Genomic DNA, 23810 nt, shown 5'->3' on the forward strand with positions numbered 1-23810 from the left:
ATTGATGTACAATATTTTCGTTGTTTTACAAAAATGTGTTCTGAAAAAGACGAATTGTTAAAAATCACTAAGTTTGTTATTAGCTATCCCAGACCAAAAACTACGCTGTTACTTTGAATAGTTCGTTTCTTAACTCAGACTTGATAACAGGTGTGCATGAGCATGACACACTCCGTTGTCAAATTGTCTCAATTTGAAATCTATCATAAGTATCACAAATACTCCCTAAGGTTCCGTTATCGCCAGACGATCTATGGTTGAATCTTCTTCATGCACGAGTTGATATATTCACTTTTACAAATTTTGACTTTCAATTCGCTAAAACTCCTATAACGTGCCTTGCTTTATTGCGAGAGGCCGACTGGAATGGTACCATCGGACAGACTATGGTTGAATTTACTTCATGTGCTGGTTAATATATTCACTGCTACGAATTTTGACTTCAAATTCGAAAAAACTCTTACACCATGCCTTGCTTTATTGCGAAAGACTGACTCGACTTACAGTAGCGCCAGACAAACTAAATTCACTTTATACTCGGGATATCATATTCACTTCTACGCATTTTGACTTATACATCGCAAAACTTCTGTAAGGTGTCTATGCTTTATCGCAAAAGACCAATGATATCTTAGCGTCAAACGAAATGAATCCATTTTAGGCTCGGGTTAATTTACTTCCACAAATTTTGACTTGTAAGTCGCAAAAACATTCGTAACGTGCCTTGTTGTATTGCAGAAGACCGACTCGACTTTTGTAGCGCCGGACGAACTATGGTTCAATTCACTTTACGTCTAGGTTTATATATTCACTGCTGCGAGTTTTGACTTGCAAGTCGCAAAAACCACCATGACGTGCTTTGCTTTATCGCGAGACAGACTACACTTCTGTAGCGTAAGAGGAACTGTGGTTGCATCTACTTCAGGTACGGGTTAATATATTAACTTCGAAAATTGTTTGACGAGCTCTGTCGTAATTGACTATCTGTCAGGTTTTGTAATCGCCTTGCGTTCCCCATATGTCGCAATTACTAAAAATCTTATGTGACCTGAACCAATATTTGGCACCGGAGCCGGGGCGCCATACAATACGCCACATCCCCCAAATGGCGTCGCACAAATCCTCTGATCATTTTTACCCCAAATTGCGGTTCTCGTGCTACTCAAACATATACTGCTACCCCGTGGCATTTGTGACGCGTCTGCCTTCTCGCGTGAATCGTTTATGGAAACATAGCGTGCTGGCTGAAGTGTTTGAGTCGCGTGACAATGTTTGTTCTACGCTTTTTCGTTCTTTTATCGCTACTACAGAGATTTTTCATTGATTTTTACCCAAATATTTTCCCTATTTCGCCGCAACGCATCTGCCCACCCACGATTGGGTTTACGCTAAAACGCGACAGATTTTCTAATCGCCACTGCTGACTGCGAATCACTACAGGAGAAAATCAACCATTTATCTTGGCTTCTCATTATGTATGAGTTATTACCCTTTGGCTTTCTGTGCTTCCGTTGATTGATTATACGCTACAATCCACTTCCGTTTTTAGCATAACCTTTTGTTTCGATGCTTCCACAAACAAACGTAGAAAATACCTCGATTGTGCGTCATTGTGATGTCACTATTTTTTAGAATACCATGTTCAGTAAAAGCACTTGTGTTTCTAATCTCGTATAAAACAAAAACGGTCTAATCCTGATTCAAATTTATGAATACATCAAGTCATTCATCCTTGAGAACTCAAGATAAATATATTTTGTCTACCTATGCGGCATCATGGGTATCTATAGGCAACCACAAGCTATTCTGAAGTATATGTTCTTTTCCTTTTGACCATCTCAGAAACTATGTTATACGTTACAAAGGTACTGGTTATTATGATGGACAAACAACAACTGTCATTTTTCCCATTTTGTTCTGTCTTACACTACAAGTGTTTAATAAATTTCCAAGCTTTTTCCTAATAAAACAAAATTTATCTCATTTGATACCAAACACTATTGACAGTGAACACTGTTTCGACCTACAGGCATGGCTTTCGACCCAAAGCGTCATACCTCACCTATTCTGTTCGATGCCACAACTGGGCATAAACCACAGAGGAAACTGGCTTACAATGGCCAAGCAACTGTTTGGGAACCAAAGTGACGTCGGCTCGGTGTCACAGCCTGTTACTCCTATCAAACTGGAGTGCCGTAGGAGCAACACTAGCCAATATACGGCCTATATCTTGCCACCAACTGCACTGATGAGACCTTATAGGTCGAAACAGAGAATCTGCGCTGTTTGCAGCTTATCATTTATTGGCTTGATGCTGGTATGTTTGTATGATTTGACAACTATCTCTAGAGTTTACAGTGAATCTGGTCGCAAAATAACAAGCACATTGATTTGCTCAGAAACAAACTAAGAATTGGAATTGCTCGCTGGCACTGCACTAAAACTGGAACAGTTAAACGGTCCTCACTCTGTTTGAAATTTAAACGTCTTCGCTGGCTGCACAACCTTTATTCAAAAGGCCGCTTTAGGCCCGCGATTTGCAGTATGCACACCACTGTTTTGTACGTTCTTTTGTCTTTGTCACTTTAACAACATTCTAACCTTCTCGTGTTAAAGCAACATAGCCACATGGGACTTCTAAAATCGTATAAGCCAAAAAAGTGGGAACAAACTGATGTTAACCTGGAATTAACTTAATTTTAAGGATATCATACCGCGTCAGACCCAGGGATAATGTGTTTAACTAGGAAATCGTTTCATTAATATTAATGACCGAGCTGGCACTGAAATCCTATAGGGAGTCGAGGGTCAATTCTTAAGCTGTCAATTATACTTGATAGCGCGATTGCCTTACGCTGTTAAACAGGTGTGATTCAATAGCCTCGTGCCACACGTTCTTGTTGTAAAATGTGTACTTGTCTCCTTACATTTTGTGCTAACTATCGCAAGGCTTATATGTAAACTCTGCCCAACATCATCGCATTTCGCTTGATGATATAATAATAACGTTTTAAACTAAAATGTAATCAACGTGGTTTACCCAGCTTCTTGTGTTTAGCATGTTAACCACCTTAAGAAAAAAATTCAACGTTTCATATAACTTTTAGTAGTATAACAATGATAAACCACTACTTATACGTGAATATTGTTTTTTAAGTTTAAACAAGCGATTTCTAACAATGACACTGTCTCAACAGAAAAATACCCGCCGAACATTTTAACTAAATATATTAATATTTTTGCAAACAAATCAAGAATCGTAAAAAACGACACTTGTAAAAAACATAAAATAATGTAACCTTCTCACTCTATATACTTGCATTAAAATTGTTAAGTGCTTTCTTGATTTTAAAACTCTATTTAAAAACCCCCCGATGACTATTTTATCTTTCCTTGTCGCGCTACCGTCAAGTAAAGTAAACGTTGTCCCAAATAGCGCGACTTCTGGTTTGCAGGAGTTGCTTCTTATAAAAGCAACCACTAACATTTGCAACATAACATGTTTACGTCCTTATCTTTTCACACGCACACTTCCAGCGAAATTGTAATCCTTGTGCACGGAAGCGCGCGCGTTACAATAACTGAGAATTGGAACAAAGTTGTAATTACGGGCTCTGCTCCGATGCCAAGGGATTTTCACGCCTTTTCTTGAACTTCAGGTCTATTCTTTACCCGGTGTTAATTATTCATCATGTGTTGTCGTGGGGGGCTTCGCTACCCTGCCACAAATTGTAGAACCAACCGCGTTCCACACGTTTCTTATTATTATCCTGGCAATTATTTCGTCTTATGTGACGTCACATCAATGCAATTTGAATGTTACGTTATTAGGTAGAAGGTCAAACAGGCCGTTGAAGTTGATCATGACATTTTGTTTCAATTCTAAGATAAACATATTCATACTGGGATCAGCCCTGAAGCGTTATTTCAATTCTGTCTTACATATTTGGACCAATAATTTGCGTTACGATGAAGTATCTTTGCTGCAGGGTTCTTAATTTATCATTTTTTGTATTCACTTCAAATTGTTGAACACAAGTTTTTTTTCCGGTCAAATTTAATTTCTTTATCTTATATACTTAAAATAATTTCTAAACTGTTAGTTGTTACAAAACCGGATTTTCTAACAATTCTTAAGTTTGTTGACTTTGTACATCACATGTATTGAAATTAGTATTTAGGAACTGTTCACTGAAGCTTATGTCATTTAAAATCCATTTTCTTGTTAAATATCAAAGAAGGTCATGCATTCGGTCTGAAGGTCACTGATTAAATCTAAATGTACAAATTACGTCTGGAGTCCGAAGAACTGGAAGTGGCAATCTGGCTTGTGTGGCAAATTTTTAATGAGATTAATTTTTAGTTCAGTGAATTTTGCAATAACTGTTATTCTTGGCAGTCTAACGAGGGCAAGGTTGTTTTGTGTTTTCCAATTAACGTGAAATTCGTTGTTCCAGCAGACAGTTCACACTGTTTCCACCTATGAGGTCTCATCAGTGCACCCGGTGACTTTATGACACAGTTGTTGTTGATGCAGTCATGCCGTTTATACCTTACTTTGAAGAATTTTCAATTTTTATCAAACTGCGGCAAATTTACTGACAAACAAAAGAGAGAAGGTGTTTTATTTTGGGTGTAATCTAGTGGTCGTGCGGTTCTGTTCAATTATTGATTTCGGATGTCTTCATTTAATTTCCGGTGATTCTTAGCCGTATCGATTTCCAACCGTTACTCCTGTACGGCTAAAGTACGGATCTTTGTGTACGTGCGAACAACAGCAATTTTGTTTTGCCAACTCTTTAGGAAAACAAATTTCCAGGTAGAACCCATTTTCAGCCTGTAGTGCCTAAATAGTTTAAAATTCAGGCTATTTGCCACACAAAAACCAATGTAGGTTATAGTTTACCAGTTTACCTCTAGCGCATTGGTTCCCAAAGGAAATTTTTTAGATTTGAGTGGAGGCATTTATTTGCATTTGCTGATGTGGTTTGTAAATAAACACTTTAACTCTGGGTATATGACCTGTGAAGTTGATAAAAGACCCAATTTCAAATGATCTTTGTATGGTTTAGCATCTACTATGTAGTATATTGGGGAGAAATGTATATGCTTTGAATTGTTAAGGGAGGAATTTGTCGAAATAGGTTGGGAACCACTGCTCTATTGCATAGACCGCCGACCCAACTCTATAAAACGCCAAAGTTTAGAGTTACAGCCTAGTTAGAGAAGCCCTTGTTAAGGAGGACGTTTTTTATCGCAACTTGCCTCGTTTCGGCTCAACTGCGACAACTAGTGGTATTGATATATAGGTTCATAAATTATTCAACCTTCAAATAATAATTGATTGAAGTAAAATTTGAATGAATGATGACTGTTGGTATGTAACGCCTTAATAACTGACTTAAAAGTATAGTTTGGTTTTTAGTACAAACATCACCCGTTAGTCAAAATACGTCCGGACGTGCATAATGTTTGTATGTTTCGAAAATATATTATTTTGAAATTGTTACTCTGCATCACATGACTCTGATCTGGTTCTAACTCTCAAAAAACAAACTCACAGAAGAACGCTGCATTGTATTTCAAGGTATGCAAGAAATTTTCCCGAGTGCAAAAAAGGAAATTTGAATTTTGGAGCACGAAAAAACAAAACACTTTTTTCAATTTTCACAAAACAGGGCAAGTAACGTAAATTTGAATGTGCGTTATACACAAATATTTCACCGTTCGAACCAACAATTTTCTATGTCATCGTTTATTATAGATCTTTTACCATTTTAGGCTTCGAATAGTTACAAGACGAAACTTGCACCTACTTAATATGTGCATTTCTACGATTTTTTAATCAGCATAGTGTGGAGAATTTGGAATTTAGCTTCTGTGTATTTCATACAACCGCGGTCGTTTGTACACGCGACTAAAATGTGCTAAATCAAGCTTAGAGTCTCACTACACGTAAGCAGCCGATGTTCGAAACTTCGAATAGTACCGAAATGATTGAACGCAAATTGATGACGTCACTACCAGGATTTGTTTTGCAGCCAAGCCCACAGACAAAGCAGGGGTTGCTATATACAGCGTGGTACCGCAGGCTTTGTTTGTAATTTAGATGGTTTGTCGTAACATATTAGTAGAGAATTCGGTTTTTGCTGATGTTTCATACGGTTGGAAAGGCACAAGGTGAAACACAGTTTACATGGGAAAATGTTTGGGTGAAATTTGGTACAAAAGAATCATTTTGTGAAGATGTTTTAAGTGTACTTTTCAAATGACTTATATAAACTTGTTTAAACCGAATGGAGTTACAATAACCCTTTCATTACACAGCAATTTGGCATTCGAAACATCAACAAAAACATAAAAATTCTCTAACTAACAACAACACCACTACTTTCAAACCATATAAAATTGGAATAGTTTGTCAGTGGTACCACGAAAAGCCATGACTCTAAGCAATGCATGATAATAATTACATGTGAATATATAGTTGTGATAAATCAGTTTCAGCATCTTGAATCTCCCGCAAATTAAATCTCGCTCTCAGATTCACTGGAAGATGAAGAAGACGATGATGAACTTGAACTACCTCCCTCCCCCTTGGTGGAAGTCCTTGTTTCAACTGTGGATCGTTGGAAGTGTTACAAAGCGAATCTACTAAAGGTTAGGAACACTATACACGGACTTGAAAAGTAATTTAATCATAAACATAACTGCCAAAGTACTGATGTATACAGAATACATCATGCATACGTTTCAACAATCTCTGCACTGATGATGACAACAGAGATTGTTGAAACGTTAGCTGCATGATGTATTCTATATACACCAGTACTTTGTGTTTTCAGCTAAGTTTAGACTATTTTTAGTTGGTTCTGTTTACAAATCGTAAAAATTTCCGCTGTAACAAAGCATAGTTTATACGGGCGTTTGGGCTTCAACCCATGCCTTGATCAGAATTGGGCTAGGGTGTTTATACGAAGAGTTAGAAACATACCAAAAAGTAAAAATTCCGGTGTAACAAAAGAACAAAGCATAGTAATACGGGCGTTTTGGCGTTAACCGATGCCTTAAGCACAATTGGGCTAGGGTCTTTATACGAAAAGTTAGAAACATATCCGTGGAGTGTGTTTTCGAGCAGTTTTATGAAGCTAATTTCCAGTCCTACGCCGACGTAGACTTGGTTACATTTGCAGCAGTTGAGTAATTGAAGATGTTATAGCCATTAACGTATGTTTTCATGCAGTGAGTTGTTGGATATCGTTGCGACAAATTATCTTCTTTTAATCATTGGTTAAAGATTGTCCAATGTAATGAGCCATCAATTTTGCTGTTCAACATTTCGATTTTATTCGAAGAACAGCTAGGCAGTGCTTTATAGTAATACAAAGTGGTAAAGTATTGTAAAAAAACCTTACCTTTTGGTGGTAAACGGGTTGGCACAACAAAAATCGACAAATTATTTGATCAATTATGGCACAATGTTGCTACAGACCCAAAAGTTTATCAGTGATTTAATCTTGAACTTACAATCGCCAACAATTTTCCAGTAAAGAGATTTTGTAGTGTAGTTAAAACTTGTAAATTATTTCTTCACAGTGTTTGCCAACTGTTCCAGGGACAAATCATTGAAGCTAAGCGCTCGGTTGAAATGTTTCTTACGGAACAAATTATAATTTCTGCCAGTTGGAATTACTTTTGGGTCCTCTCATTTAATACTCTTTGATTCGGGCTAGGATGTTACTGCATAGATACATAAAAAACTACAAAGCGGCAATTTCGGAATCACCCGACTACAAAATTAGGCTAGCACAAAAGCGGCAATGAGAAGTTTGTTAAACAAAGTAGCGATGCAATGGATATGACTTATGTGGCAGTGTCGGTTTGGTCACCGGTTGAAACTTTCACATTGGTGCTGTTCTCGGCCGAGTCGTCCACCGCGCTGCTGAGCATGTTAATGAGCTCATCGTCGATAACTCCATCACCACCGTCGTTCGTAGTGTCTTCAAATGACCACAAAATACTGCGTTGGTGCACAGACGTGGGAGCGGGACTTAACGGGTCGTTTGGGAGCAGGGTATAAAATTGACGTTGTGGCAAATAGCAGTTTAATGGTGGTATAGGCTCATTTTCTACTGATTCGCTTGAGCTATGTGATTGTATGCTTGGCTTACCGGTGACCACTTTCTTTTCGATCACAATGCTCTTTTCCCCGCTGCTGCCTGAAGCGTTGACCGACACGAACGATGTTGAGTTGATTCTGTTGATGAGAGCTTAATTGCTAGCATGATCGGCAATTGTAGATATTCAAATTTTACGATTTTGCTCATTTGACAATAGGGTATGTTTTAGAGATTGCTAATCATGTAAAATGATTGCAGGCAATGTTTCATGTTGTCCTACTTCTTGCCTCCTAATGCAGTTGTTTATTAGAGTTTTAAGTGTGCAGTTAATACTGTTTTTTGTCAAGAGCCTTATTGTATAGGGATTGACAATCATGTGAAATGATTGCAGGCAATGTGTGAATTTGTCCTGTTTGTAGCCACTTAATGGAGTAATTTATCATAGTACTTGCTATTTTCGTCCAGAGCCTTATCGTATAGCGCTCGAAGGAGGCTTATAGATGTCCAAACTACATTTTGCTTTTAATATTTTCGAGAGTAATTTATCATAACTTTTTTTTACCTATCCTCTTCGCTATCTAGCAGTTTTCTGTATGTTTGAATCTCCAAATCCAGTGACAACTTCAGGTTAAGAAGCTCGTTGTAATCCACCATTTGCCTTGCAACCTTGCCACGAGCACCGTCTAATTCCTCTTCCAATTCCTAAAAGTTAAAATGATTCGACTTTTTGTGCACCTCTTTGTACGTGCTTAAATACTGCATCAAGTCCATCTTAATCGCAGAACAATTTACAACCAAATTGCACAAGAGCTTGTATACATCGAAAACATTTAATTGGAAACGTTTTAACCATTCATGTTGCGAGAAGCTTCTACTTCCACGGTGACCGAATGATTAGCATAACCGCACTGTGTCGACAAGGTTGTGAATCATAATCACAATTCGGCTAATTGTATTTTTCTGAACAAAAACTTGCGTGACATTTCTCCAACCCTGAGAAACCTGAAGGGTTAAACTAAGTCCCAGCTTTCTAAGTCCAAAAACATCAAATAAAAAATTATACATCGGACTTGCAGTAACACTCGAAGGCAAACTCATTGAGAACAAACACAGGCAGTTTCATTTTACCGCAAAGTGGCGCTAAGGCGCATTATTTTGGCGATTTCTATGACCAATTTACCTGAATGCGGTTGTGACAATTCCTCAAATCCGTGTCGTAGCGGTTTTCCAATTCCTCCAACTGACTTTCCATTGTAGAGTTCTGAAAATTTCCATAATAAAGTTGTTGTCAGTTGGAATACGGGCATACAAGTAAGAGGAATACAAGAGAGTTTAAACATAAATGCTTGATTACCGAGTAACAGATCATCTTGTCCTAACATGCCCGTCCAGAGTTGTAAATGGCCTTGAAACCACAGCCCAGACCAGGGCTGTACCCGAAAGTACAAGCTCGAAACCCGGCTCTAACCCGAATCGTTTTTGAGAAGCCCGTTTAGGCCCGAAAGTTTGATTGACAGGTCTATACATTGAAGCCTGAGAACAGACCAAGACAACAAACACAATAGACAATAATAGACTATTGGTCGTGAACATGGCGTTTTAGAGCTGTCTGACATTGAGTTTGTTCCAGCAACTGACTACTTAGCCAGTTGAATTTATTCAAAAAAACACTGACACAGAGTGTAAAGTTAGGTCCGAATCAAGCCGTTTGTTCAGCAAAACCGTTCAACAAGCCCGAACCCGAACCGGGCCCGAAAAGCCCGGGCCGGCTTACAACTCTGTGCCCTTCAACCAAAGTGCAAGGTCGTTATCGCACAGTACATGAATGCGATGACTGGCTTCAACATACATCCGATCAAATTTAACTTTTTGGACGAAAACCTCACGAAAATATAAATGTGTCCATATATACCGAGGAACGGAGACTTTCAATTTCGACGGTGATGGTTTGAATCTGTCGCCTTGCATCGTTCACTTCGCTCTTCGAGGCTTTTCCGCTGTTTGATTCTTCCCTGAGCTGGTTGTTAAGATCTGCAATCTGAAAAACGTGTTGTTGACATCAATCAAGGTGCTTAATATTGGGTTAAACGTTGCCAATACAGCCAACAAAATAAATTGAACAACACACAACAGATCTACGCGGCAAAACTTTCGTCGCTCAAGTAATAAGTACTAGTTGACTTGTAACTAATAGCATCAGAATTTTTTTGCATCAGTACGTGTCATAGGCATTTTGCGTGGGTGTAGTTATAACCGCGAATACCACCTACACCTAATTATTGGGTGTTTTTTATTAACCCTAATCGTATGCAGCAGCACTTCTCAATTAGTGGGCCATAAATGGGCAAATGAATAATGAAGCCAGGGGTAAGTTTTGCGGTTTTGATCAGGTTTAAGTGTTGTTCATGGGTACTTCCTTTGCTTATTACTTCCTGTGCTGTTAAGGAAATAAGTAGAACTTGCATCATAACCAAACTGCACCATGACTCGAATTAATGGTCTTACGAAGATGATTAATTTGAAGCGCTAGAAACGTATCAAGGTATTTTACGTTCGTGGTGTTATTATTATAGGGAATAACCAGGGTTTTCTTGTATTTTGATGGTCTTTTACGCCGGAAGTTTCGCTAAAACTTCAGGGAGACCGTTTTTAACAAGTTAACTTGGGTAGCCAACTAAACTCTTTGTCATACGATAAAAATACGAACAGCAACAAGTTTTTTGGGCCGTATCCAAAATACTGCGTCCCACAATTTCTACATATATATTTCGATAACCGTTTGTTTGCAAGCGTATTAAAATCATAATAAGATGCAGATAAGTTAAAAAGTTTACACTGAGGCAAATTTGAACTTGTTGTAAGCTTTTTAAACGTAAACCCAAGTGACCTAAACTTAATTAGCTAAATAGCTAATGAAAAAACTAATCTTATAATGCAACATTGGGTTGATGCATAATTTTAGGATGATGTAAAAGCCTTAGGATAAAGCAAGATTGAGGATTACGTGGCAATATTGGACTGGTTAGAAAACAACATATAATTAACCGACCACAGGGTTTTGTATTCTTAGGGATCTTTAACCTTGTTCTTGTAGAACTGTTCAATCTCGATCTTGTTGCTATTTGTCAGTTTGTCGTAAGCCCCTCTGATATCCCTCAGAGATTCAGACAAATCGGCCACAGAGCCATCGACGACCACCTCCGAAGTTCCCATCGCTTCCAGTTGTTCCATAAGGGCACGAATGTCCTGAAATAGCAAATAGGGGATTTGCAATTGAATTTGAAAAGAGAGTTTTTATACGCGACGCGACATAATGGGCTTTGTGTAAAATCGTGAAAGGTTTTTGCCCTGTTGTGGTTGTTGTGCTTCTGTAAGTCAACATTTCCCCTTATTCCACGCAGAAAGCGTTTCCATGTGGCGTATTTGGCTTGTAGTACGTTGAGAAACAATACATCGTAAAGCTTAACGTATAGTAAAGCGCTCCAAAACGGCACCAAAGTTGTGGTAGATTTTGCATTGTAGACTACTAGGCCACATAATCTTTATCAGCAAACAGTTGACCCGTCATGTAAACGACTGTTTGGGTAACTTTGCCGCATACTATGTTCATCCAACATGCAGTTTATGTTGTTGTGATTGAATATTTAAACGTTTTTCTTTACCATTTAAATCTATTATGAGTGTTACAACAACAGTCTTGACTGCGTGGTTTGTTGTTGGACAATCTTTTTCAGTTTAATATCATTAGTATATGGCGCGTTGGTGAACACTGTCCTAAGAATAAAACACGTGTTATGTTTTCACTGAAGAATCAGTTTCCTTGAACGTTTAAAATTTATCTTATGTTGTGAAACTTATTTAGAAACATTCTTAACCTCGTCTGATGAACGTCGAAGCAAATCCAATTCCTCTCTTAGAGTCTCGACTTTTGATTCCAACTCGACTCTGCTCAGAGTAGCGAGATCCACATCCTTGCGAAGCGACTTAGCTTCATCCTCGGCTTCGATGCGGTAACCGCTTTCTCTGTCGAGCCTGTGAAGCAAAAAGCATCAACATTTGTGGTTTATGCCCATCTGTGGCTTCGAATAGGATTGATGGGCATGTTTTTTTAGGCTGTTGCTCCCAACAAACTGGAGTGCTGTTAAGTGACCAAATTTGGACTTGGTTTGTCAGACGTTTTGTGATGGACGATTACTTTTTCGTCAAATGGCCGTTTAAATTAAACCATTTTGGCAAATACGTTCTTTCTGGACCTCTGTCTATAAGTGATGATTTTCTTCTCAAAACTTGTTGAATATTTTAGAATGTTTGACTGTTCTTTGTTCTTCTGGTTAGCTTAAAAATTCAAAAAGCGACACAGGAAAAAAATATGGCACAGCAAAGTAATCATATGAATACATTCTAGCGGAAAAAGGGTCATTTAGCAGTAAATGGGCCGACAAAAGAAAAATCTTTAACACCTTCTGTAGGCTGGGGCACTCTGTCTGTTTTGTGTTTCAAAGGTCATCAAATTAGTTGCAATTACGCCACTGTAGGGGGGTTTCACTGAAGGGAAGCAAATATTTTGGGAAACATATTTGCCTAAGTCATGCTTTATTCGGACTTTACGTTTTTACCGCTTTTTGTGGTCGTCCAAGTCCATGCAGCAGTTGTCAAAATCGATTTCGAGCTGGGTTTTCTCCAACACAATTCGTTCCATCTCTTTCTGCAGCTTGTGGAGCTGAGCTTCATACATTTCACATGCTCGACTCGGTGTTCCTCGTTTTGCCTCAAGCTGTAAAATAAAAGCGGGCCTTAAGAACATCCGATTTTTTGTGAATTGTCTTGGACCGTATCATATCGTTTTGTCAAACACTAATTGTGTAACGAGCGTCTAATTGTGTGTGTGTTGATTGGTTTAGCCTACAAATAATTAGTGTACTTTCATGCTTACAACACGAAAGCTCGTGTCTTTATGGCAGATCTATCATTATCCAAGGTTTAATACGATTATTTTTTACTTATTTGCTATTGTTGTCAGTGTAGTGTATTATAAGTTGGAGGTCTACTCAAAAATTTAACGATAGGATGTAACTTAGACATCAAAACCTCCCGACGTTTTTGTGAAAATGTCTTTGATGAACGTAACGTAACACTTTGTCAAACGTGCATATTGATTATTCAGCCTAAATGGTCTGTGTATTTTAAAACTTTAACACGAAAGCTCGTGACTTTATGGCAGATCTAGCATTCAGTATCCATGGTTTAATACGATTATTTTTCACTATTATTTGGTGATACCACAACCAGTATGGTGGATTTTGAGCATGGGGGTACGCACAAAATTTACAACTATATGGTGTAGATTTTAAAACAGAAAAGGGCAAGTTAGTTGAATATATTTGAATATAAGGACTTCATGGCGTTTGAACGTCGCTAACCTCAAATCAAAGTGTGGTTTAGTTTCGCACGTGCACACTACGCGACTTCGTTTCAAATCTGCAAACCGAAACGAACTCAGTAAAAATAAGGTGATAACAGCTCGCTCATAGTAATGTCAATTCGGAAAAGCTTTTTTTAGTTCTTTGAGCTTCTCACGCTTTGTTACGTCTCAAGGACTTTAGACTTCAATTTTCACCACGGGTGGTTTCTTTTGAAAAAAAAACAGAACGCCCGTTTTCTTCCTACTTCCTACTAGACCGAAAATAATTCTTGGAAATATCGTAATTTCTTGTTTGTTTTTTAAACCTTTAGGAGGGTGTTCAATAGAAAAAAAAACGATTTTAATTAGGAAAGTGCTATTCTCCAAAAAAAGATAAGTAATAGGTTGCACTATACCACGTCCTCATGGAAATTACGCTACTTTTTGGTTTGTATTTGTTAAGTATCATGCGCTGCATTGTACCTTATGTCTGATTCTGTTTCTATATTCCAAACCATAAACGGTTTGCAAAAAAGTCAACATAGTCATGTAAAGCGCCATTTGCCGAGTTAACATCATAAATCAAACTGCGATAGTGCGGTTATCGCTACTACTTGACCATGTGTGTGTAACGTTGTCGTGTGATAACCCTGTAGCGGAACAGTTCCTTTCATGTTGTCAGGTAACTGATGCTTTTCTAGGTAATTTTAACTGAACTTTTTTAGAGCCCTTGTTTGCAGCAAGCACTACTCACTGTAAAATATCAAATTGTAAGAATAGGAAAACGTTTGCACAGCGAGTGGAAATGTTGCGTTTAAATCAATTAACCTAAATCGAAACTTCTGATGGATAAACACATAGGTGTGTGGTAGTATAAAGAAGCAGCGGTTTTTCAATCATTGGCCGTTTGTATATCTTTTACCAAATTGCGTTGTACGCTGGCACCCCATAATAACAAACCACCTAATACCTAAGTGTTTTTCATCAGCACGAAAGTAGCTAAAAACATTTTAGGCGCCAATAAAGGTGAGAAAGCTATGCTGCTTTCAAATTATTCCCCATGTTACACAATGGATCGTAGTTGACAAACTGACCGGCCCACGCAATAAAAATACACAGGCCGTGGGCAAGCATATCGTTTATTAATCGTACAGCAATATAGCAAACTAACAGTGAATGTTTGGAGTAGCGATTGATTTATCGTTTCGCCGTAGACTCGACAGTCGGCAAATATTAGCCTCGTGGCCTCCCAAAATTGCCCTTAAGATTCGGCGAATACACACCAGAAAGGGGCGTGTTGCACACTATATCGGTGCAATGAATAACGGTAACTTTGACTTATTGTGTGGAAATTTCATGTTATTAACCAGATTGGGCCGGCATTGGCTGTTGCGTGCGCTTGCGTAGGCAGCTGAATTTGATAAGCATTCTTGCTTGTTGAGAACTTACCGCAAACGTTTTAGGTGACATTTTGTTGTCAATTGTCACGTTATGTAACAAAGGTAGTTCTTTTTTGCCCGTGTTTTATTCTAGTAAAAGTCAGCAGTAAAAGGCGTAACTTAAACGTTTTTCGTGCACCTTACTGCTAACTATTTGTGTACAGGCACAATAATTGGGCACCAAAGTTTGTCTGTATGTTGTAAAGGTGTAAGTTTTGTTTTATCCTTTTTGTTCCTAACTGAACAGTGTGCCAGGCAAGAGTTTTATATCATTCCAAAAACATTAATTAAATCCAGTAAATTTTTTCAACAAAATTTCAAAAAGTGCGTTGCTTTTATCGGTGTTGTGTGAAAATCATAGCTATCACTGGTACAGAGGTAGATTTTCCGTAGCAAATCCTTTGAAATGAGCAAACTCAATACACAGGCGATGTGGTGCTAAATATGACTATACACTCTCTTCAACCAAGCCCCATTCATTGCTAATGGGCTTGACATTTAGAAAGTCAACAACAACGGCCGGCGTACCTGTTTGACTTTCACTTCCAAGGTTTTGTTCTGAATCACCAAAGCCCGGACTTTGTCGATGTATGACACAAAACGGTCGTTAAGACAACCCAGTTCAGCTTTTTCTTCCGCTCTCGTGCTGATAAGACCTGGGGTCATTTCTAGACCGTCATTAACTGTCACCCTTGTCACGCTTGCTTCAACCCCGCCCGATCCATAGCTGTTTGAAAAAGGAATTTAGTTGGGAAATTGTATATTTAGAACTCTAATTGGGTCTATGAAACGTATACAGCGGTCTATAATGCAAAAAGGATTCCAAATAGAAGGTAATAAAACGCGGGCATTAAGTTGGTAAATTTGTAAACACGGGTCAGCTACTAAAGTGAGGCAACTTTCGTTTTGTTGTATATTGCACACTTTACAAGCTGGTTATTTATGTACTGTTAAACTTTTTGAAATCATCAAACGAGTGGCTGAGTAAAATAACGCTACAAGTTTGGTGTGTTATTTTTTGTCTATCAACATAACAGTTTTTCTATATTCAAAAAAGCAATAACAACACGACTTTGTGTAAAGTGATGGACGGTAACAAACATCTACAATCTTCCCTGTCAAAACCGTCGAAGTTGATCTTCGTGTTAAAGATCGTCTGCAGGTTTTATATCCTGTGTATGATTGACATCAGCCAATGTCAAAACACTTGCGTGCATTTGAAACATTTGTCTCACATATGCGTGACAACCATCCCAACAGAGGAATATATGCACTTGTTGCTTTTCCATATGCTCTCAATTACCATAAACTACACCCTATTTAATGGTTAACAACATACATTATTTTCCGTACAGCGGTAATACCAAACTTTCAATTGGGTTTCCATCTTACCATTTAGGCCCCATACACAATTGTTTTCACATTTAGCTGGACAAGTTTGTTAAGTTGATTTGATTCATATGAACAATCCAAACAAACTTTAAAGTTTTCGTTGTTTTTTTACACCACGAAAAAAGGGTCCATAAATAGTATTTTAGTACAGTTGAAACAGTAGCATATTCTACGTGACTGGTATTGGTTTAAATTTCTCCATATTTCTTTCTTCGACAACAGGCTATTACGTTTAAGAGAAAATGCTTGAATGTCTTTACTATTTTCGCGCCCCAACCGTGGTGGGTTAAGGTTATATAACCGCGACATTTAGGGTATTAAAACCCACACAATGTCTAGTAGACGGGGGCTGTCATGTGGTGACGAGTATTTCTTATTTGACGGGAACCCTGGAGATTTAGGGTGGGGTAACAACGCCTGAACTTAAGTCCCATACCATCAGTATTTGACAACAACGGGCTTTTTGACATTTCAAATTGTCTCCCGCCGTCAAATGGTGATTCATACAGCTGTTAAACAGCGGGTTGCGTTACCGAGTGATAAAGGGGGTCCTCTATTGATGTGCAGTGACCTTTTCCTTATGAAAAGACCTAAATAATTTGCTTGAAGTGTCATTGTGTTTGTGACAGTGATTGGCTTGTGCAGTAATCAAATCTCGATTGATGGGAAAACACTGTTGTGCTGTTGGTGTCTTTTCTGCTGACGCGGCGGTCTCTGGTCCTTGTGGTCACGAAATGTCATGCGGGTAACTTAAACTGCTGAAGTTTTGCATTTCTGTTTACCAGTCGGTTCAAACTGGGTTGACTTGGGCGACGTTGAAAAGTCTGTTTATACAAGTACAGCGAAAATCGTGGTTGTTCTAAATGTAGATATTTAAATGTAGATGTGTTACTAGTACTTGTACATTGTCCCCACTAAAAAATAAGACCAATTTTAAGTAGCTATTTGCATCCACTAGTATTGTTTGCTGTTATCAAACAGTTTTTGATTCCGTTTCAACGTCGTACGTAGCTGATGTAAGCATTTATTTAACTGATTTTTTTACAGTTGGCAAAAACACGCTCGTGTTTCAGTAAAAAATTTAGTCAATGCATTTTTCAATGTCTTTTAAAAAGAAATGAAATATTCGCCAGAGGCCAGTTATCCGAATAAATTCAAACTACTTTCAAATGTTTTTCCTTGTAGTATTGGCCATTGCAGGCATGGGTTATATTGGTTGTTGCTACTCCAACTCTAAGGTGTTTCTTGCATTCCGTTACGGTTACTTTAACGTGAAGTGCCCAATAAGCAAAAGACTCAACAGCCGTAGCGTAACGACTAACCCGCAAAATCTGGTAATTGCGACCCTGCTCCTTATTAGAGCAAATTTTAGAGCTGGCAAAATATGTTGGACTTTTCTTTACACTGCATAAACGGCGTGGGCATGTGAAAGTCTATTGCCCTTAATTTTTTTGCGTTTCTGTGGTTCTTTCTTTTCACTTTTTTATCATATTTAATACACCTTTTATGTAAAAATAATAGATATGAAGCAGTTAAAGGAGCAATGCTCGCTTGATAACGGGCGAATAACTCATCTAGAAAGTTAAAATTTTTGTCCGAACTTGAAGCTACCAGCCAGATCGTTAGAAACCGGCATTAAACTTTCCAATTACTCGATGGATTTCATTTACAGTGCGGAACTTTTCCAGTTTTCCAGGGTGTCTTGTTTATTCACGTGTGCTTTGTGTTGTAGTTAAACAGGAGGGACGCTAATCGTAGCGATTCTGTTTGTTTTCTGGGAGTTGCCGCCTATGGATGTCGCGACTAAATCAAAACTAGTTAAATATTGAACACAACTTCGGCATTGAGCTAAGAACGAACCCTGCAAATGTCACCAGGTGTATGCTAAATGACCTTCTGAGTTTCATTTGTGTTTTCTATGCCTTATAATACCGCGGTATTCGTTTGACAAGCTTACACAACAATGGCATTTGAAAGCAATTGATGGCAAATAGTTAAGTCAATTTTATAAACTTTTAAAGCGTTGGTCACGTAGAAATTCATGCAAAACACAACGTACTGGGTGGTTTTACGTTTTTTGTCTTTAAATGAAAATATTAAGTCCTACTCATATTTACAAATTGGGTATTGTCTAAAGTGATTTGGTTTGGATAAGATACTGATGATGCCTATTCCTTAGGTGAAATATATATATATCTAAACATAAAAAACGGTGGATGACTTCAGACTTTTTAAAGTTTTCAGTCTGTTGTTTGAAGAAGTGCTTTTAACAATACTTTCGTAAAAATAGATTGAAGAACACAGATTTATTTTGGTCACTAACGCACAGGAACTACAAACAGGACAAGCGGTTGTTTTCTGCTAAAGTTTTGAAACAGGATAAAGTTTCGCTTTTGTTTTGCTCAGGATATCTGTATGGAAGTCTAAGATTTCCTTGCAAGTGGACTTAGTGACCGGTGTTTGATTGTGACTGAGGAAATATAAACTGTGTACTTCCTGTTTGGGTCTTATTAGGACTGTTTTCCTCTTTTTAAAATTTAAGTTCCCGAAACGTTAGAAACTTAGTATTATAAACCGCACACATTATACATAGACTGTTTTTCTACAAGGTTTTAGTGGTTCATTATCACTGTATTAATTTTCGAAAATTATTGACCTTCTTGCGATTTGAAAAGTCTTTTACTTTTATCTGGTGCTAGTCTGTCAGTTAATTTTGCTTTGGCGTTAAATCTATGGCAGACAGACTGCGTGATTGGTCTGCAAATAGCACGTGATTACACAGGTACCAATCACGACAGACTTCACCAGAAAAGCTAAGCAGCCTTGCAGCTATACTGCGCCACACACCACGCTCAACAACACGTATTGATTCGTTCAAAACAAAAAAATCGTTGGAAAACGAATTTTATCTCCAGTCGTGAAGCTCATTCTGAAGGTCATGGCTAAATTGCATTTTGTTTGGTATATCTCGTGAAACCGGATTCTCACCTTCTGTATGCGTTCCTGTATGTTGCAGATCCTCCACTATGTGGGGAATACCCCATACTGCGAGAGCGGTTTCCAAAACGAAGCTGGTAGCTTGATGCGACTGGGGATGACTTCGACATGCTTCGGTATTCTAAATCAGATCTTGTCGTTTAAAAAGAGAAATTCAACTCAAACCTAAACTGAGGCATTAAGATGTTTTTAATTTTGATTAGAAAAGAGCTAATGCTTCTTTTTTGATTAAGTTTTTAATTTTAATGTGACCGAAAGATTTTAGTTTCACTATCTAAAGCTGCAGAAAAATAACAAGCGGGGTGAATACAAATACACCTAATTTGCTTTAAACATTTCACCTACAGGCCTACACCTAACACATGCCCATTTGGCAATCCACGATGAAAATGTAAGAGCATTTTCTATGCTATAAAAACTCACATTTATATAGATGTTAGTAAGCATTAAGTTTATGCCCAGACTTGTTGGTTATAGTCTATCGCCAGTACACGGCTCATAATAGTCGTTGTGGTACTAAGTGCAATAACGCTCTGAAGTCGCTACTATACCAGTTTATTTATCGTTATCATTTCAAGGCAAATTTACGTTTTATTCATTCAAACCACAATCTTACCTGTGCTGGATGCGGTGCCACTGCGCGTTGCCGAACTGCTACTGCTGCTACTTGTCGTCACCGTCTTCTGAACGGTACGAGACGAAGCTATTGGGACACAAGACGATGGGTGAGAAAAAGGCAAAACAGCTTGGGTTCATATGACATAGAGCAGGTTCTCAAACTCAATATAATAGGAAAAGCTAAAATTTAGCAGATAAACATCAATCCTTATTGCTCATAAAAGTTGTTACCATATCATTGACTTATACTTCAACCACCATGAAACTGAATAGATGATGGACGGTACTATCAGACTCAACCACGCGTATAGGCATAACCAGGCATAAAATGGCATTTGCCAAAAAACTCAAACATAGTCGTATTGTAAAAGCAATATGCTGTTACAATAATAAGACAGCAACTGGATTGCTGTATTCTAATTGTTTCAGGTCAATGTCTTGTCACCAGCAGCACCGATGGGGTCTTATAGGTAGAAACAGTGTACACTGTGTGCAGCAAATCGTATAGGTTTTGCACCATGTAGATATAGGCGTATTCGGACCGTTGTCGTATGTGCGGTCTGCAATAGACTACACAACGCTACAGTTAAATGAAAACTGCTGAAGCGAAGCTTTGGTGACAGCAGTGAAGTAATTGTCGATTCGCAGACCTAGTTGAATTTATCTGCTATTGTTAAGAACGATAGCGCACAACTCCACTGGGTAGAGCCATGTTTGTATGTAGTAATTGAATAGCGCTTCTTTTAACTTGATTTCTTTGGGACGGTTTTTAACAGGCTTATGATATAGTTGAAGACATTTTTTTCAAAAATTAGTAAAAAGCGCCTTTGGAACATACTTTGTATTCTCGTTGTTACTGTTGAACGTTGTCGCTGTACTGTGATTTTCAGAGTCGTGTGTTTGAAGGATGATTAGGGAAACAATGTTAGTTAACCAACGCACCTTGTATAGTCAATATTGTGCATGTAAACCGACACGTAAGGCGGGTTCTGCAAACTGCTTACTTCACAAAACTGTGATAAAAACCTTTCAAATTGCTAAGTAACAACTTGGAACTTAATTCAAGCCATATTTATGCAGTTAATGCAAATCAAGCGATCCCTACGCGCTATGTCGAAGTTGGTTTATAATCTGGACAGAGCTTTTTAATCAACTGTCTTTGAAAGGTCTAAATGCACAAACATGTCATAAAAATCCAAAGCCATGTTATTATGATTGCCACGATGTCGATTTACGAATTAATCAATCCTTAAGCAGTTCCTAACCTCAACGCATTGTTCGTATATTACACCGTAAGTACTTAATACGCTTCACGAATCAACAAAACATATCACAATGCCAGTGAACATGTTTAACGAAGGCACAATGTAGAGATTTGATCAGCTTGCAGAGTTGCTTTCTTAACAGTTGTGTGTCGCGCTAAAATTTTGGGCAGGTTTTTCGACCGGCATAGCAAACGAAGGTCCTAAATGTTACGATGCGCGCTTGACTCATAGCAAACAAAACATTGATGCAGTTTTTAAACACCTGATGTACATTGTAACACTATATACAGATCTGAAGTTTAATGATGAAAGTAACGGCTGAAATAGACGTTAAAAGCGACATGCTTTTTGCTCAAACGTTGCAGCAAATGCGCATGTGATATGAAGGGCCACATCGGTTCATATCCAGAATCACGTAAAAGATTGACAAAAACACACGTTTGAACAAGTAAGCATGTCGCTTTTTACGTCTCTTGTGTCGTTATTTATATCATTAACCCTGACATACACAGTGTACATGCGTATGTTAAACGTAGCAGATGTTTACGACTTAAAAAAGTTAATGACTTGCAATACGTTTACAAAGCTGCACGTCTCTAAAAACTTAAGAAACAGCAAAATTGCACCTTCTAGTTGTTGTTCCATTCTGTGTCTTGCAAAACGATTCGGATTTTTCGGCGTTGAAGTTAGCACTGGGAAAGACGTGAATCCAACAGGCATACACAACCACCTAACAGTGAGAACATACAGCGAGCAGATTGCTTGAGGTTTAGGCGGGGTCTTTATGTGCGCTCAAAGTTAATGTATAACAGTGTGAAGAGAAAAAGCAGATCTTTTGTGAATCCACAGAGCGAGAGGCGGGCAAACAGTATTGTGCGAACGCCGTATACGGTCTTGTGGTTCATTGGAGGCGTTGTGTGTTTTGTTGGAAAACGTGATCATGGTCAACTTGGTCGCTATTTGGAAAGCCTAACTGGCATAGAAATGGTAGAAAAACGGACTGGATTTGCTATAACGCCCTCTTGCGGATCTGGCGCACTCTCATTTATAAACAGTATGAGTGAGTCGTTTTTATTGGCCAGCACAAATGCTCTGCTAACGCCGACGCAACTGGCCTATACAAATCTCTTGCCAACCTCCTATTCTAAGACAAAGAACACAATGTATATTTGAAGTGATTGAATTAAGTTGTGGGTAAACACATTCATGCTTGTTTTGCAAATACACCTTGAAATTTATAGACAGAAGCCACATGTTTGTTCTAATTTACTACACATGTATAATTCTTCATCATGATATTTTAGGTGTGCAAATACCTTTTAAAGTATCTTTGTTCCACATACACCACTGCGATGTGGTATTACCTGGTTTTGCTGTTCTTCTTATCCGAGAAAACGTTGAAAGTTATAAAAAGGTGTAGGAATTCTCCCAGATCTGAAAATGATTCGGTCACCAGTTTGCTTTACCAAACGCCTAATCAAAAAATCACCTTAACATCATAAAAAATAATCATTTATTCAACACTGGGGATACTAAATCCACGACACGAACTAATAATTATACGAAACTAACTCAATATATGCTCTCGTAAATGCAACTTCTACATATTATTGCAAGAATCTATACAAGCCCGAACTTTACTTATGTAGCTTATCTGCTGTAAATGCCTAAATATCCTGCTAGCAAGCTTATTTGACAGTGGATGGCAGGTACTTGAAGACCTAAAGTAGCATTGAAAATCCCTTCAAGAGCATCTTAAGTGACCCTTTGACAAGATTCTTTCCCAATATCGTTCATTTCAACTTGCGTTATAACGACTAGGTCAGTGGTTCCCAATCTGCATTGACGAATTTCTCCATTACAACAATTCAAAACGTTTTCTTTCCTTCCTAATAGACTACAAAGTAGATGCTAAACCATTCAAAAATCAATAAACTTGGTCTTTTATCAACTTCACAGGCCATATTCCCAAAGCTTAAGTGTCTATTTACTAACCACATGTAATAAATTAAAGTAAATTCCTCCCCTAAAGTTTTAAAACTCACCCCCGGTTGGAACCACTTGTCCAACCTTTTCCCGCTGTTTACGCCTTTTTTTAGATTTCAGCAACGAAAAGTAAAATTGTTCTTTAACACACTAATCCTACATGCAAGAAATATTGCAATCTTACCATATCAAAGCAATGCTCTTGTAGGTTAATATATACAAAAAACTTTGGTCTGAGGTCTGCAACTTATGCTTAACTTATGCAACTTGTGTAGCAAAAGCTAGTCACTCCACAATAGCCCCACCCGCGATGTATTTCTTTGTGGTTTCTAATACATAAAGGTGAAATGTTGCCATCTTAAATAGCACCAATAGAACAGCGCTGGCAGAAGTATTGTGTTACGATAAAATATGTCTTTCAATGAAGTTTATGAACAAACATAAACCTACTGAGTTTCTTAGGTACACGGACTTGAATAGTATCAAAAACGTAGCTGTTTTCATCAAAAACATTACTGCCAAAGAACTTGTGTACATATAGAATACATCAAGCAGCCGTTTCGACAATCGCTGTTGTCATCATCAGTGCAGG

General features: G+C 38.1%; 1 protein-coding gene across 2 annotated transcripts; it reads right to left on the bottom strand.

Moving 5' to 3' along the window:
• Positions 1-5562: 5562 nt before the first annotated feature.
• On the bottom strand, positions 5563-21938 carry LOC145203739 (glial fibrillary acidic protein-like). 2 transcript variants are annotated; one of them, XM_080076024.1, is made up of 13 exons: positions 21859-21938; positions 19966-20052; positions 19341-19470; positions 15489-15687; positions 12737-12894; positions 11996-12152; positions 11202-11366; positions 10033-10158; positions 9301-9381; positions 8683-8822; positions 8172-8257; positions 7890-8000; positions 5563-6619 (listed from the first exon to the last, which is right to left on the bottom strand). In XM_080076024.1, exons 1-13 carry the CDS (start codon positions 21875-21877, stop codon positions 6528-6530), a joined length of 1551 nt encoding a protein of 516 aa, XP_079932150.1. In that variant the 5' UTR covers positions 21878-21938; the 3' UTR covers positions 5563-6527. The 2 variants fall into 2 exon arrangements, with proteins under 2 accessions (XP_079932150.1, XP_079932151.1); XM_080076025.1 differs by lacking the exon at positions 7890-8000 and having other exon boundaries at positions 21859-21933.
• Positions 21939-23810: the final 1872 nt, after the last annotated feature.

This window comes from Phallusia mammillata, chromosome 8 (assembly GCF_965637545.1).
Source record: "Phallusia mammillata chromosome 8, kaPhaMamm4.hap1.1, whole genome shotgun sequence".
In the NCBI taxonomy this organism is placed as follows: domain Eukaryota; kingdom Metazoa; phylum Chordata; class Ascidiacea; order Phlebobranchia; family Ascidiidae; genus Phallusia; species Phallusia mammillata.

Bases quoted from the DNA above. Each gene is read 5' to 3' on its own strand.
- LOC145203739 (XM_080076024.1), bottom strand. The intron at 15,688-19,340 runs GTGAGAATCCGG...TTTTTCAAACAG, and splicing joins TACAGGAACGCATACAGAAG to CTATGGATCGGGCGGGGTTG. The intron at 11,367-11,995 runs GTTAAGAATGTT...TTGCTATTTCAG, and splicing joins TTCGACGTTCATCAGACGAG to GACATTCGTGCCCTTATGGA.